Source organism: Chenopodium album, chromosome 10 (genome assembly GCF_948465745.1).
Source record: "Chenopodium album chromosome 10, dcCheAlbu1.1, whole genome shotgun sequence".
In the NCBI taxonomy this organism is placed as follows: domain Eukaryota; kingdom Viridiplantae; phylum Streptophyta; class Magnoliopsida; order Caryophyllales; family Amaranthaceae; genus Chenopodium; species Chenopodium album.
In genome coordinates, this window is record NC_137843.1 from 15,435,293 (window position 1) to 15,450,576 (window position 15,284).

The 15,284-nt window shown below is 34.7% G+C and overlaps 3 protein-coding genes across 4 annotated transcripts; all 3 read left to right on the forward strand.

Annotated features, from left to right (window-relative positions):
* The first annotated feature begins 1,311 nt into the window (after positions 1-1,311).
* Positions 1,312-4,213, forward strand: LOC145564921 (protein FAR1-RELATED SEQUENCE 5-like). Its single transcript, XM_081625077.1, has 5 exons — positions 1,312-1,521; positions 2,566-2,593; positions 2,871-3,319; positions 3,410-3,590; positions 3,951-4,213. Exons 1-5 carry the CDS (start codon positions 1,312-1,314, stop codon positions 4,211-4,213), a joined length of 1,131 nt encoding a protein of 376 aa, XP_081481203.1.
* Positions 2,625-5,359, forward strand: LOC145563679 (uncharacterized). Of its 2 annotated transcripts, XM_081624111.1 has the most exons (3): positions 2,625-3,854; positions 3,951-4,564; positions 4,651-5,359. In XM_081624111.1, exons 2-3 carry the CDS (start codon positions 4,285-4,287, stop codon positions 5,007-5,009), a joined length of 639 nt encoding a protein of 212 aa, XP_081480237.1. In that variant the 5' UTR covers positions 2,625-3,854; positions 3,951-4,284; the 3' UTR covers positions 5,010-5,359. The 2 variants fall into 2 exon arrangements, with proteins under 2 accessions (XP_081480237.1, XP_081480238.1); XM_081624112.1 differs by having other exon boundaries at positions 2,625-4,564; positions 4,654-5,359.
* A 6,055-nt stretch (positions 5,360-11,414) lies between these two features.
* Positions 11,415-15,283, forward strand: LOC145562294 (ATP-dependent Clp protease adapter protein CLPS1, chloroplastic-like). Its single transcript, XM_081622516.1, has 3 exons — positions 11,415-11,579; positions 13,116-13,263; positions 14,835-15,283. The coding sequence occupies exons 1-3, from the start codon at positions 11,516-11,518 to the stop codon at positions 15,094-15,096; spliced, it is 474 nt and encodes a 157-aa protein (XP_081478642.1). The 5' UTR covers positions 11,415-11,515; the 3' UTR covers positions 15,097-15,283.
* The last annotated feature ends 1 nt before the right edge of the window (position 15,284 follows it).

The following is a 15,284-nucleotide window of genomic DNA, read 5'->3' on the forward strand; positions in this document are numbered from 1 at the left end:
CATGTCTCAAAGCCTACCATAAACATCATCCACTAGTGAGCCAATTTGAGCTTAAGTTTGTTTTATTATCGTATAAAAGTCACAAATGTGCCTCTATCCAGAAACACAATTAAAACACCTTTTGGGATTAGTAAAGCATATTGTTAAACTGCGATGTAAAGTGGAGTGGTGGTTGTCATTATTTGGTGGTGTTCTAATGTAAAGTTTCAGATTTGAAAGCTCTGCGTAGCAATGTCTGGATTTAAAAAAAAAAAAAGTTTAAAACCTAGTTATGTATGTGTGATGTTTTTATCTCGTGCTTAAGTAGTTCGAGTAAGTAGATCCGTAGGGGTATCTTAAAACCTAGTGCCTTGGGCCAATTGGACCGGGAGTCACTGGTCGAACACTCGCTACAAAAACTATTTGACAAAGACAAAGCATTAAGAGTTCTGAGACTAAAAAACAAAAAAAAAAAAAAAAAAAAAAAAAAAAAAAAAAAAAAATAGAAAAAAAAAGAAAGAGAAGTGTATGTCAAGTTTAATGTTGGAGATGTGTGATATGAATGTACTACTAATGTGCTTTACTAATTTTCCATCTGTACCACTACAAGGCTAAACATATTCTTACACCCTTATTTTACCTTGGTCCTTTTGCATTTCATAAAAGTCCTGATTTGAGACACCTACTTGAATATATCAAAATAAAGGTGAGAAACGGAAATGATACGACGTCGTTCATTGTGGGTGTTAAATCTTTCAAATGTATGGTCCATGCTTGCTGTTTGTAAAAAAAAAAAAAATGTTCATTGTATTTGCTGATTGGTTCACTTGTCCTTCCTCCATCATATTGATGGTGGAAGCCGGAGTACCATTTTCCTTGGTCTCCTTATTTCCATCTTGCAATCGAATGCCCTCCTCAATACGAAGATGAGCACCCAATTGTTCTAGAGACATATCCTCCTTTTGGTGCTTTAAGGAATTTTTAGTCTCTTTCCAAGATAAGGGTAATTTGTCAATTATAGATGCAACCGCAATAGATTCATCCATAATCATGTTATGCTGTCTTATTTGGCCAAAGATTTGTTGAACCTCATGGAATTGCTCCATAACCGGCCTACTATCAACCATTTTATAATTATTAAAACTACTAACAAGAAATTTCTTACTTGAAGCATCTTCGGCCAAGTACTTTGATTCAAGAGTATCCCAAAGCTCCTTTGCACTTTCCACATTTTGATATATATCAAATAAGGTGTCCGACATTGCATTGAAAATACTTTTAGGTTGTAAATGGAATTTCAAAAGAAAATTAAGGATTGATGGAATTGTTGAAATGTACAAGGCCCGATTAGTGGTCCAAGGGTACAAGCAAATTCACGGTATTGATTACTTTGATATATATGCTCCAGTGGCAAGAATAACAACCATAAGGTTATTGATAGCTCTCGCGGTGATTCATGACCTTGTAATTAACCAAATGGATGTAAAAACAGCATTTCTTAGTGGTGAATTGGAGGAGGAAGTGTACATGAAACAACCAGAAGTGAGCTGCTAAACGTCGCTCCCCTTTTACAAGAGAACGCTCCCTTTTTCACATGAATGGACAATTTTGCCCTTTTTACAAGTTGTACTATAAAATGGTCCTTTGTGGGTCATGGCCATTATTATATCATATCGACCCCTCTAATTTGTACCATGTGGTTAAGAAAAATCCCAAGCCCACCACATCGGTCTCCACGACATCCAACCCCACTTTTTTCGATTCACCACCAAAAAAACGTTTTTTTTTTAAAAAAAAAATTATGAAGTTTTTGCGACGAATTTAAGACAATGGACAACGGCAACATTCGTACTCCGAAGATGTTGTCGGAGGATTCTGTAAGTCGTCATTTTTTTTTTTTTGGAAAACAGACATCCGCCCAAAACAATCAGATCCACCTAGGTGGATCCATCTAAAATTTTCGGATCCACCTAGACAGATGAGGAAATTCTAGGCGGATGTGGAGATCCGCCTAAAATTTAGGTGGATCCGATTTTTTTAGGCGGATGTCTGTTTTTCAGTTTTTTTTTTTTTTTTTTGGAATTAATTAAATTTATTAAAGTAATATTCGTATTAGTATTATAAGTTTTATTATCGTTATTATTATGTTTTTGATAATTAGAGTAATTAGTAATAATGTTATTATTGTTCTAGTAATTAGTATTAATGTTTTTATTATAGTAATTATTAGTATTAATGTTATTATTGTTAATATTATTAATATTTATTTTTGAATTAATTAAATTTATTAACTTAATCTTCTTATTAGTATTATAATTTTTAATGTGGTTATTATTAATATTTTGATAATTTGAATAATTAGTATTAATATTATTATTGTTGTTGTAATTAGTATTAATGTTATTATTGTTTTTATTAGTATTAATGTTATTATTATTATTATTATTATTATTATTATTATTATTATTATTATTATGTGAATAGTGATATTTTCAGTTCTAATATTGTTTTATAATTATTATTATTAATATAATAAAAAAGAACATAATGTCTGAGACCATTGTTTTGTTTATTTTATTTTTATAGGGTTTGGAATCTGAAGACGGCTGTGATGGTGTGAATTATAGTGTATTTTGTCACGGACACGTTATTTCCAACGTTTGATGATGTAGTTAAATGGGAGGATGTTGTTGCCATAAATCTGGGATTTATTTTGGTGAAATCGTCTTACAACAAACCAGAGATGGTCGGCCGTATCGATATTTAAAGTGTGATCGGGGATGGAAGAGCAAGCCGAGAGATTTGGAGAACACGATACGGAAGGACCCAAAAACCAAAGCTAATGCTTAGCCTTTCTACATCAAGATATATTATGAATTCATCACTGACAGTTGGAAGATCCGTGCAAAAAATGATGAAACCAGGACCCAACCATCCCATGATTGTGTATCAGGAGGGTCATTGTAAAGTTAGCGGATTGAGCTCGGGTGCAAAAAAAGTTGTGCGTGACATGACAAAGTCCAAGGTTGCGCCACATAACATCATGGCCACTATTACAGAGCAATTTCCTAATGATCATCCAAACATCAGACACATTTACAATTGCCGAAATGACTTGAGGACGGAGATGTCTGAAGGCAGAGGAGTTGTTCAAAAATTTCTTCATTTGGCGCGACAGAGTAAGTATATTTACTGGGTCATGGCTGATGACCTCGGCGTCCTGCAACATGCATTTATGGTCCACCCAATCATGGTGAACATACTCCGCACATACCCACATGTAATAGGTATGGATTCGGCTTACAAGACCAACCGATATGGGATGTCGTTCTTTAAGATAGTAGGTGTAACACCGACAAACCAGAATTTCCTAGTTGGTTATGTGTTTGTGTGCAACGAGTGCACGACTAACTATCGGTGGGTGTTGTAGAGATTAAGGGAGTTGATTGGGTTTGATAAAGATCCAGCGGTATTTTTGTCAGACCGTGAACTTGGCCTCTGTACGGCTTTGAGAAAAGTGTTTCCAAGGACGTCGCATTTACTCTGTCGATGGAACATTAACAAAGATGTGGAGGCTAGGGTAACTGATATGTTCAAAAACAAGAATATTGGTGCGAGTTTAAAAATGGCAAATGGAAATGTATCATGGATGCTATATCCGAGGCGGAGAATGATATTGCTCTAGCTACAATGAAAGCTAGGTGGGCTAGTTTTCCGGCAGTGATTCTTTATGTTGAGAGAACATGGCTTTGTCATAAAACCAAATTTGTGACCTGTTGGACGAACCAAGTTCTTCAATTTGATAACACAAGTAACTGTAGAGTAGAGAGCCAACATTCAACAGTGAAGACGTGGTTTGAATCATCGATCGACAAGTTCGTTGTTTTACTATAGCAATTGTTGTCTTTGCGTCGTTAATGTAATCTTTAAAAAAAAATTATATTGTTTTTAATAATCTGAATCAATGGCAGGTTCTTTGGATACCGTATGGGCCCGAGTACATTGTCATATTAGTAATCAAATCATTGCAATTTGCAATGGCTTGGAGGTTTCAAGATCTAAAATTGGTGAGAAGTACAGACAATTGCCACTGTCACGTATAAATGGCAAAGTGTCTCAACATTGTTTGAAAGTACTCGATGATGAGACGACAAGGATGCGTGAGTTGAGTTACCAGGTGTATGAGCGTTGTGGATGTGCAATGCGTGTGACCATGTGCTTGCCAGATACATGATTCGCTAGTTGCAAAAACATGCTTGTATACCAGGCAAATTCATCCTTTCTGGAAGACCTTGGTTATTGGTGATGGTGTTAACATTCCTGAATTGGTTAACAATTCGACCAAGGAAGCTGCACATTTTTCGTTCCCTGGTTGATGAAGACATTGATAGTGATCCTGCTGTACTTCGAAATGTGTCTCGCATCATTGAAGAGGAGTTGCTTCCGGATCATACAAACCTTGAAGAACCACATGTAAACCTCAACGTTCGAGGTCGATGGAGGAACAATGATACCAGGCGTGATCAAAGTTATTTCGAGCATGTAAACCGTCGAAACACTCAATGTGGTGGTAACCAACAAACAGGTACTAATAAATGACTATTAATTTTATGAATTAAATGTATTTTATCTTGTAGCGTTGCTATTAAATGACTTTTTTTTTTTGTGCAGAAGATCCATGTGACATTAGTCAATGCAGGTATTTTCACTTGCTTTCGGGACCGATGTTGCCTTACATCATGGCATGGAAGGATGTCATTGGTGATAGGAACTGTGCCTTTCGTTGTGTGGCCAACTTCTTCTTTAGTGATCAAGCGCAATGGTATGACACTCGGGAAGCAATAGCAAACGAGATCGCTGGTCATCCTATGTTGTACGAACGGATTTACGGGATTAGAAGACTTTGGATGAATATAGATCGTATTCGATGGGATGATGGGGCGGTTGGGGAGCGGCATTGGATGGTAACAATTCAAGATCTATTTCCTATTGCTACTTGGTTCAACGTAGGGTTATTTGTCTCGGTGTAGGCCTAGTACCAACTTGCTACTACCCATGCATTACGGTGTTACCGTTGAGGGCAAGAAATGGGGTCAGGGCACCCAGTAGAGAGTTCGTGATCACTACAGTTGGTGGGTCACATTTCATACGTCTTGATCTTGCACCTGATTCACCTCTGCCGCCAATCACAGGCTGGTGGACTGAGAACCACGAGCAAAGTGTTGATAGATGGGATCAACAATATGAAGTTAGAAGGAACATGTGGGATGCATTAATTAGGTAGTAAACTTATTTATGTAATTAATTATTGTCTATTCATCATTAAGTTTGAACATTTGTAGCTATGTAATATAGATTAATAACACTAATTAAACTAAGTTCCAACAAAACAAAATATAAAAGTGTCCAATTCTTACATTACATGCTAAATAAAAAGAAATATAAAATAGTTAAGACAAGTACTGAAAATGCAATCACTAATGCGAATAAACAGTAATCTACAACCCCATCTTCGACTTCCTATCAAATACCAGCTGCTTAGTCATTGCCCTTAATTCACGCGACATGTGAGGATACTCGTCCTGTGCTCTTTGGTGAATCTCCATGGACAGACTCATCCACTGCAAATAAGACAACAACATGTTATAGAAATTACAATTACTAGAAATAGAAATAATAGTATAATAAAACACAACAACTTACATAATCCGTGTTAGTTCTCTCAGGTAGATTGCTTCCAACTCCTGAACCAGGAGATACACGAGGGTGAGAAAATTTGTACAACCACTGCATGTAACCAGGCACAACCATAGGAGCTCTAGGACTAAGTCTGCTGAGGGCACCTAAAACTACACTGAAAGACGAACCAGGGACAATCCTAGACCACATCACAGATGTCATGTTGGTCGGGAACTCTATCCGGGACATCTTCAAGTTGGTCAGTCTCTTGGCCTTCTCTGACATGATAATGCTCCTTGGAATGTCTTGCACGAATCCAAGTTGTCGAACCACTCGATGAGGCATGTACGGCTCAATGATGTTACGGTATTGGATGCAGCCAATAAATAAAGTGGTTAGCACGTGTCGTGCAATATCAACTCCATACGGGAGCCAGTTAACCTCAATGTCAGTCAGCGCATCCAGTCTAGCACGAAAAGATAGAAGGCACTCCATGTTCTTGCTAGGGCATCCCGCTCCAACATCCCAAGAAGACGCTCGAGGTATATTAAGGTTCCTCGTCAAGGTACCCTGCTGAGGGCGAAAGCACGGAAAGTACTCGTAAATCCACGCTTATAGAAGTGTGAGACAACCAACAATCGAATCAGCATCTTTTCATGATGCCGTACCCAATTACCGATACAAGTAAGCTAAAGTAGCTGCACCCCAAGAGTACTCATTAATAAGGACACCTTCAACAACAAGCTCGTGGAGGAAGGAATGATGAGTCCGGTTACCACTGTAATACCCCGTATTTTTATATGTATTTTCCTAATTAATTAATTTATTATTATTTTCTAAAAATGGTATTTTAGTAATTCAACTTACTATTTAAATCTTGGAGCCAAAATGATATTTGAATTTTGGCGCCAAAAGTATTTTAAAAACAAATTATTATTTTGGATAAGATTTATTATCCATTTATCCTATTTTAAAAACCGGATTATTTACATATTTCGGATATTTTAATTAAAGCAAAATAATTTTTTTAATTAATTAACTATTATGGCCAAAATTACCTAATAACTAGCTAGGATTTTCGGATTTTCCATGTATGGAAAATCTTATTTTTCTTGGTTATTTATTGGTAAATAATTGGTATTTAATTAATTATTTATTTAATTATTATTCTATATTATTTATACAATTATTTTATTCCTTAAAAACCGAGCAAAATCTTCCTAAATATATATAGAGGAATCCAAAAATTAGAGCTATGGTAAGCTCCATATTTTCGGCCCTCATGAAATATTTTAGGGGAATTTAATTGGTAAAATTATATTTTTAATTATCTCCCAAAATCTCCTATTTTCCTTAATTCTAATTCTCCATCTTTTAATATCCAATCATCATATTTTCTTGCCATTCATTCTTCTTAATTATTCCCCAAGTAATTCCAATTTCCTTTATATTTTTCATGACATACATACCTTCCATATTCAATTATACACAATTAATCTCTTTAATATCAAAACTTTCCTCAAATCTTTACTCACTTCTCCAAGTAATCCCTTAAACCCTACTTGCCATAATTCTTCCCACATTCTCTTGCTATAATTATTGCATGAGCTAGCCTATAAATACCCCTCCATACCTCTCACATTCTTCACACCAATTCTCTTCTTTTCTTCTCTTCTTTTTACACAAATCATCCCGTTTATCTTTGAAGCCAATTTTCGGGCACTTCTGGTCAGTTTTGGGGGTATTGCTGTTTCACAGAAGATTGTTCCTCTTGAAAAATCCTTGAAGTTAGGATCAAGAATCACCCAATTCGGAGTTATATCAAAGGAGTTATAGCCTCTGCAAGTTCTGCCTATTCTTTCCAACGAAAATCCAATTCTTCTCTTTTCCTTGGTTTCTTATCTTTTCTTCTTCTCTTCTCTTATTCAATAATAATAATAATTATTATTATTATTATGGGGAATTTATAAAAATTATTATGAGTAGTTTTAATTATATAAAATTAGATTTTTAATGATGTTTATGAAAATTAATTTAAAAGGTTCATGTACATATAGTTGGGGGGTTTTTAATTTCATTATTTGTGATTATTTGTTAACCTTATATTGATTAAGGTTATATTTATTTATAGGGTGTGTTCGATCAAGAATCTTGAGGTTCCTTTTGTGTGTTTTTGCTAAGTGAGGATCAAGGTACGTTAGGTGGTTAGATACCTTGAAAAAAAAGATTGGTTTGAATAAGCATGTTTGAATGATTTCTTGTGATGATTGAATTAAATTGAATTGAATTATGGTTTATGAAATAAAAGTATGTTTAAAAGATTGGTTTTAATAATTAAATTGGAGTATTGATTTTTATAACATGTTTTGATTAATTAATTTATTATTCATGTTTAAAAAGGATTGGTTTTGAAAGCATGTTGGATTTATAAAAAAAAAAAGGGTTTGGATTATTATTATTAAAGGTTGAATTATTGGATTTAAAAGAGAATTTATTGAATCATTGATTTATTATTATTTATGCTTTATAAGCATGTTGGTAATCCCACTATGCGGATTTGGTTTATTGATAAGGCCTTGGACTTTGTATGACCGGGTCTTTCCTCAAGAATAGCCTTGTTACATAAGGAGACTAGCTTGGGGGGTGTGCACACTTGGGAGAGAAATTGGTTTAATTGGTTTTATTGGTTTATTATGAGGAATTGGTTTTAAATAATTGATATTGGTTTTATTGGTTATGGATATTGGAATATTGAGAATCACTTTTGAATCATGAGTTTTGAATTTATTGGATTAATTATTGGAATTGATTTCAAAAGCATGTTTGCAAATAAGTTGAGTTTAATTATCTTACACTTACCGTACTTAGCATATTTTGCTAACCCGTACTTCTTATTTGTTTTGGTTCGCCCTATTTACCGTAATGGTAAGCAGTGTTATTTCAGGTGGAGTGAATAAATTGATGCATTGGAGTCCCGGGATTTGGTTTCACTAAATTAGGAATTTTGGTCTTGTATTTAAATTGAGTACTCATGACATTGGTTTCTATTTATAGTTATTATTAATAAAGAAGAGTTTTGAAGTTTCCGCTGCAAAGTATTGGTTTATTTAGTGAGTTTGAGTAGCTTTACGTAATCACGCGGCGGTAATACGCCTAAGTCTATCTCTACGGTATAATTATACGTATTATACTAGTATTTCCGTAGAGGGAGATTTGGGGGTGTTACAACCACTCTTGTCTAAAAATAGTGATCCTCCAAGCACTAACCACATGTATGCAGCATAATGGACACTTAAGGGCCTCTGAGCCTCCAACGTCGTACCAAAAATCCTCTCAGTCAGCACCCCACTACCTTGCCAAATCGTCTTAGTACCGCATTTCTCATTCAACTCATTCGCAGTCATATCCATGGTAACCGAGCACGCGTCTCGTAGGGCGTCCGTGCTAGGGGTAGTGGTAACCATGGAACCATAGACACGAAGCCCAAGAATATAGTACACACCGTGCAGCATGATCGTGATCTCCCCAAATGGCATATGAAATGTGTTCGTATCTGGCTTCCATCTCTCAACAAAAGCAGAAATCAACGATCAATCAAGACGCTTAAACATAATCCCGGGTAAGTGAGACAACCAACTGCCATCAATCGATTCGAGGTGCTCCTATGGAAGACAACCTCACCAATTAACCAATTCAGAACACAACTATGTCCTACTCAAACACCGCAAAACATTTTGCTCCTTCTCGACCCATATATATGACGCCACGTGACAACCAAAACTAGGGATAACAGTCCCATCCTCAGGACCACCTGGCATCGGCTGCTGCACTAACCATGTCTTTGCCGAGCTTGTGGTAGGTTGACTCGCTTGACTACCAACAAATCTTCCATGCTGACCCCTATATACTGCATGATAATCCTGAGGGTTTGATTCTTCGTCCCGATCAACATGACTTGCCGAATCTTTGTCCTCCTCGTCAGATGTAGGTAGTCCACCTGATGAATACATGGGCAGGCTACCTTGTGACTGATGCTCTCCTGACCAACCACTAGGAGACCCATATTGCTGCTCATGATGAAGCGGTGACCCGATAATTATTGAACGAGATGACTGCCTCCTAACCGACGCATTCAAACGTCGTGATATTGCATGACGAGCACGCGAACCCTCAATCTACATTAAATAAGTACAAAATAATATATCAGTAATAATTAGAAATAACACTATTTGATTAAAGTTGGACGATAAATATTAATATTCAAATAAAATAATTTCATAACAGCACCATCACTAAAACTAATAATAATAATTATTATAAACCACATATTTTGCAATGTACTAATAACATAATACAATAACAACAACACAAAACAATATCCTAATAACAACACTCAACAACAACAACAACAACAATAATCATAACACCAACAACAACAATAACAACAACAACAATAATCATAATAACAATAATCAATAACATACTAATAATAATAATAATAATAAGAAGAAGAAGAAGAAGAAGAATATTAATCATAATAACAACAATAATCATACTACCTCCGTTACATATTATTTGCAATGATTTGACATAAAGTAGAGAGGAAAAATGTCTAATAGTTGCAAATAATATGTAACGGAGGTAGGAATAACAATAATCAATAACATACTAACAATAATAATATCTACACTTTCGCCTAAAATTTCTGAAAAAACCCAGGAGGATCTGGAAATTTCAGGCGGATCCACCTAGGTACTTCCGGAAATTTCAGGCGGGAGTCCTGGATTTCAGTTTTTTTTTTTTTTTTTTTTTGGTAACAAACCTGTTCGCCACCGCCGCCCAGCCCTCGACCAACGTAATTCACCCGGATGCGTCGCGGATCAGCCATCGCCGAAAAAATTGTCACCTCCTTCAACTGGTGGCTGTCGGTGGTGGGTTGTTGGTGGTGGTGTGTATGTGTTTTTTTTTTCAAATTTTAATTAATTAAAATTTTTTTTTAGAGAGATAAAATGAGAGTGAATGAGAGTATGATAGTGAGGTTAGAGAGTAAAGTATGAGAGTTGTGAGTGTCGTGGAGTGAGTTGTGGGTATTTAGGGGTAAAAATGGAAAATCCGTTAAAAAAATGCGAGCGTTTTCTTATAAAAGGGGAGCGACGTTTAACAACCCCAGACTAAATTTTTAATTAAAAATGATTCAAGTAAGTTGAGACTACTTTACAAATACGCCAATACAGAATAAAAATATAGAGCAACCAAACTAGTAGATTGTGAACAAGGATAATAGAGAACAATATACTTCGTATTATTTATTGTATACCCTACTAATACGGGTAGAAATATGTAGCAACTGATCAAGTAGATTGCGAAGGATAGTGTACAATACGAGTACAATATTTATTATATATTCGCTTTACATAAAAGTATAAAACTTTGGTTTAAACCAACAAAGTGTTGGCTCACTTGCTAAGACTCTAACGTCAGATGCTAGAGGTTTGGGGTTCGAGTTCTACCAAGTGAGAGTATTTCAGGGTAGAAATTCTTTTACCTTCCTCTCTATTTCTAAATGTTTGGCCCGCAAATACTAATTACAAAAAATCGTGATGTTGATTCCTGATCAAGATCCTCCATACCATTAAAAAAAACTTTGATTTTAAGAAGAAAAAAAAAATTATAATAATCAAATCAGACCCAGAAAGTGGGTAGTGGACAAATGAGAAAAATGAAAGGCAAAGGCTTCAGACTCATACACGCGCACAGCACGCCCATCACAATTCACTCAAATTCTCAACACAAAATCTCAAACACACAAACACTGTGAACTTGCGAAGAGGAGAGAGAAAATTCATACTTCTCTCTAATGGAGACTGCAATTATTGGCAGATTAGCTCTTTCTCCCAACCATGTTCTCAACCCTATATCCGGTAATTTCTCTTTTAATTTCATCACTTTTTTGGTTTTTGGTTTTTGGTTTTTGGTTTTGTTGTTGTTAATTAAGCTTCTAATAATTGCTTCTTTTGTAATTGCATTGTTGTTTACATTAATTTGAATGAATTCAACTTAGTTGCTTCAATTTTTTTAGGACCTGGAATTTATTGATTGACTTTAGGTTATTTTTCTGGGTTTTGCTATATATTTTACGTTTTTTTTTTTTGGTTGTGGAGGATTTTAATTTTTGATGGAAAATGATATACGCTGCCCAATTAAGAAGTTTAAAGTAAACATAGAGATTTAATTGAACATTTATAACATTAAATGATGCGTGATTTTGTCATAAATTTCTAAATTAATACGGAACACCATTAAAATCAACTTTCTGCAGTTGATGAACTTTTTGGATTTTTTAAATGTGTTAAGAGCTGCAATTCTCTCTTTCCTCACTCTTCTCTTTCTTTGGTTTAAAACTTGTTAAAGTTTTTTCTTATTTCTTTAAAGTTTTTAATTAGGATTTTTGGTTTATTAAAATGTTTTCTTGGGATTTCGGTGCAACAATTTAGTTGGAGAACCACCTTGCTCCTTGCTTTCTAAAGAATTTGTTTTGCTTTTGAATTTGATAGTCATATCCATTTTAGGTTGGAACTTTATCTTTATTTAGTAGGTGATTTTATAATGGTTTGCATAAGGTAATGAATTCTGTAATATGTAATGCCTTATTGTAACATGGAATTAACCCGGGCGTTTGGTCACGTTTAAGCCATTCTGTGATGGTTTTACAATTTGTCATTCCACTAAAAGTTAAGCCATAACTTGTATTTTTTATAAAAACTCTTGAATGTAACTTTTACAGACAACTAGAAACATAGATTTAAACTCTAAATTTCTAGTTGTCTGTAAAAGTGTGGACTCAGTGTGAATGAATTAGAAATCTAACCAATTTAGCAAATGAAAAACAATCCAGAAAATGTATAATTATTTTACAGAAGATTGGAGGGAAAAGAAGAAAGGAAATATGTTTCTTTGGCTGAAATATCTCATTAAAAGAGGACATACAAAGAGGCTAAGGCCCATGTCACCTTCCAATGAACAGGCTACTCTCAAGTTTCTGTTTGACAAGCTCTTTGGATGCATTATTTTTCCTTGTGACTTAAAACAAATTAATAACTTTTGCGGTAGCATTTTATTTCTAGTTTTTCTTAAAGTAAACTTATGCAGATCGGTAATCTGTCGTGTTTTAGTTGCTACGGAATTGGCTTGCAGGAATGCTTGTATATGTGACTGTGTTCTCTAATCTCTTTGAACATTGGTTCTAGATTGTATGATAAGGATTATGATAGTTTTTGCTTGGTTGCTTTAGTGATGCAAACTTTGGATGCCCTTTTACCCTTTAAATCCTCATTGCTTGATTTTATTTGGATGTTTGATTGTTTGGTTTATCTTCACTCATTGGAGCAGTTGACTGTGGTTTATTAAAAGAATGTGTTATGTTATTACTGGAATGATCTTTCTGGATTTATGCCCAGGGGATAAACATTATTTTTGTAAAGGATTGTGCCACCACCGCGGATTCCTTATGGCTGTGTCAGCTACTGGATCTTCTAAGGGAGGAGTATTAGACAGACCTGTAATTGAGAAAACCACCCCTGGACGTGAATCTGAGTTTGATCTGAGGTGCTAATACTAATAATGCCTTCCTTTTATCTTTGATAACATTAGAAATGCTTCTAACACAAAAATGGAGTTTATCTACTATTTGTATTTGTGCATTTTTTGTTGGGAGGGAAATATATATGACTTATGTTTAGGTGAGCTCACATGGAGTTATTTTGAAGCCTATCACCAATATCTTGTTATCACACGACAGAAAGATGCAAATCTAGAGAAATGAATTTTGGGATTTTGGCTGCATATAAATTGCAAAATGGTATTGCAAAGTGATGAACCTTGTAAACTTTTCATCCCTCTTAAGAAGTGTATCTTTTGGGTCATTTGATGGACATTAATACTAATTTAGTATATTGAAAATAGTGGAGGATAAATAATTGTTATTACATCACAAATTATATTCAAACAAGTTAATGGGACATACCGTATAGGAAAGTGGACAGTCACTTTGAGTCTGAAGTACTATGTTTTAAGTTATGGAAATAACTAGAGCTTGGGCTCCACTTTTAAGGAGCAATAAGTGACTTGATGCATTTAGTCTACTCTTTCCTTACTCTTTGAGACTATAGCCCTTAGCTGGTTTATATTATTGCCTTTCAGGTTCATCATTGATTGATTATTTATATGTGTTGAACAATCTGTTAGAATGTAAAGAAAATAAGGTTATGTTTGTCCTTAGAAGTGCTCTTAAATCATGTAGAGGTACTGCAACTCTGGAGAGTAAGGGATGGTTTCGTGCGATTTGACCTTTTGAGAGAGAGATTGCAAAAGGTTGTTCATTGATAATTTTTTGTTGTCCTTCCCTCTTCAAGGTATTTGTTAGATATAGTTTAATAAGTACTGCTCTTTTGAAAAACTGTAACATTCCGAATATATTGTTATTTAAACTTTTTTTTTTTTTTTTTTAATTTCTTGTCTGTGTTTCAACGGTTTGTAAGATGGGGAAAAAAAAAAAAACTGAGGAAGTTCAAAATAAATACCTAATTCAGGGTCTAAAAGACAGGCCTTGCTATTTGGTGGCAGGTGAGAAAAAATTAGCAAATAGGATTTCTGTGTATTTGGGCAAGGGCATAATCTTGAAGTAGATCGATTGCTCTATTAAGAAGCTAACATTATAGTGTTTTTTTAATTTAATAATGGTAATATTTTAAAGGTCAAGTAAAATCCGTTTTATAATGTTCTTCGTCCTTGTCTAAACCATTTTTCTATGCTGAATATACTTATCATATATGAGACTCATCAGTAGGTTCTTGTCCAAACTGCTGAATTTTATAGTGTTTTTTATTTTATAGTAATGGTAATATTTTAGTGTTTTTTATTTTATTTTATTATATAATAAGAACCTAATATTATAGTGTTTTTTATTTTATAATAATGGTAATATTTTATAGGTAAAGTAAAATCTGTTTATAATGTTCTTGTCCTCATCTAAACCAATTTTATTTACTGAATACACTTGTGTTATCGTATATGAGACTCATCCATAGGTTCTTGTCCTATCTGCTGAATTGAACTTGTGAGACCTGAAAATATTTCTGTTGACAAGATTTAAATCCCATAATTCTGTTTTGTTTTAGGAAAACAAGGAAAATAGCTCCTCCATATCGTGTACTACTGCACAATGACAACTTCAACAAAAGGGAATATGTTGTGCAAGTACTGATGAAGGTTATACCTGGAATGACAGTCGACAACGCTGTAAACATCATGCAAGAAGCACACATCAATGGCATGTCAGTGGTTATAATATGTGCTCAGGCTGATGCTGAAGACCATTGTATGCAGCTGAGAGGCAACGGGCTGCTGAGCTCTATTGAACCTGCAGGCAGTGGATGCTGAATTGCGAAAGTGTGAAAGAGAGGCCTTGTGGTTGTGGGAAGGCCAACATAGTTGTATAATGTTTATAAATTACATCTACATATGTACATATCTGGTAGCCATTGCCCATGTGAACCTTGGTTTTTGTTGTGCTCAAATTTAGACAAGATTTATCTTATCAATACATAATAATGCTCTTACTTGACTAT

Bases quoted from the DNA above. Each gene is read 5' to 3' on its own strand.
- LOC145564921 (XM_081625077.1), top strand. From the start codon at position 1,312: ATGTACAAGGCCCGATTAGTGGTCCAAGGGTACAAGCAAATTCACGGT. The intron at 3,320-3,409 runs GTAGGTGTAACA...TGGGTGTTGTAG, and splicing joins GGATGTCGTTCTTTAAGATA to AGATTAAGGGAGTTGATTGG. The intron at 3,591-3,950 runs GTGCGAGTTTAA...AATCAATGGCAG, and splicing joins GTTCAAAAACAAGAATATTG to GTTCTTTGGATACCGTATGG.
- LOC145563679 (XM_081624111.1), top strand. From the start codon at position 4,285: ATGGTGTTAACATTCCTGAATTGGTTAACAATTCGACCAAGGAAGCTG. The intron at 4,565-4,650 runs GTACTAATAAAT...TTTTTTGTGCAG, and splicing joins TGGTGGTAACCAACAAACAG to AAGATCCATGTGACATTAGT.
- LOC145562294 (XM_081622516.1), top strand. From the start codon at position 11,516: ATGGAGACTGCAATTATTGGCAGATTAGCTCTTTCTCCCAACCATGTT. The intron at 11,580-13,115 runs GTAATTTCTCTT...ATTTATGCCCAG, and splicing joins TGTTCTCAACCCTATATCCG to GGGATAAACATTATTTTTGT. The intron at 13,264-14,834 runs GTGCTAATACTA...GTTTTGTTTTAG, and splicing joins GAATCTGAGTTTGATCTGAG to GAAAACAAGGAAAATAGCTC.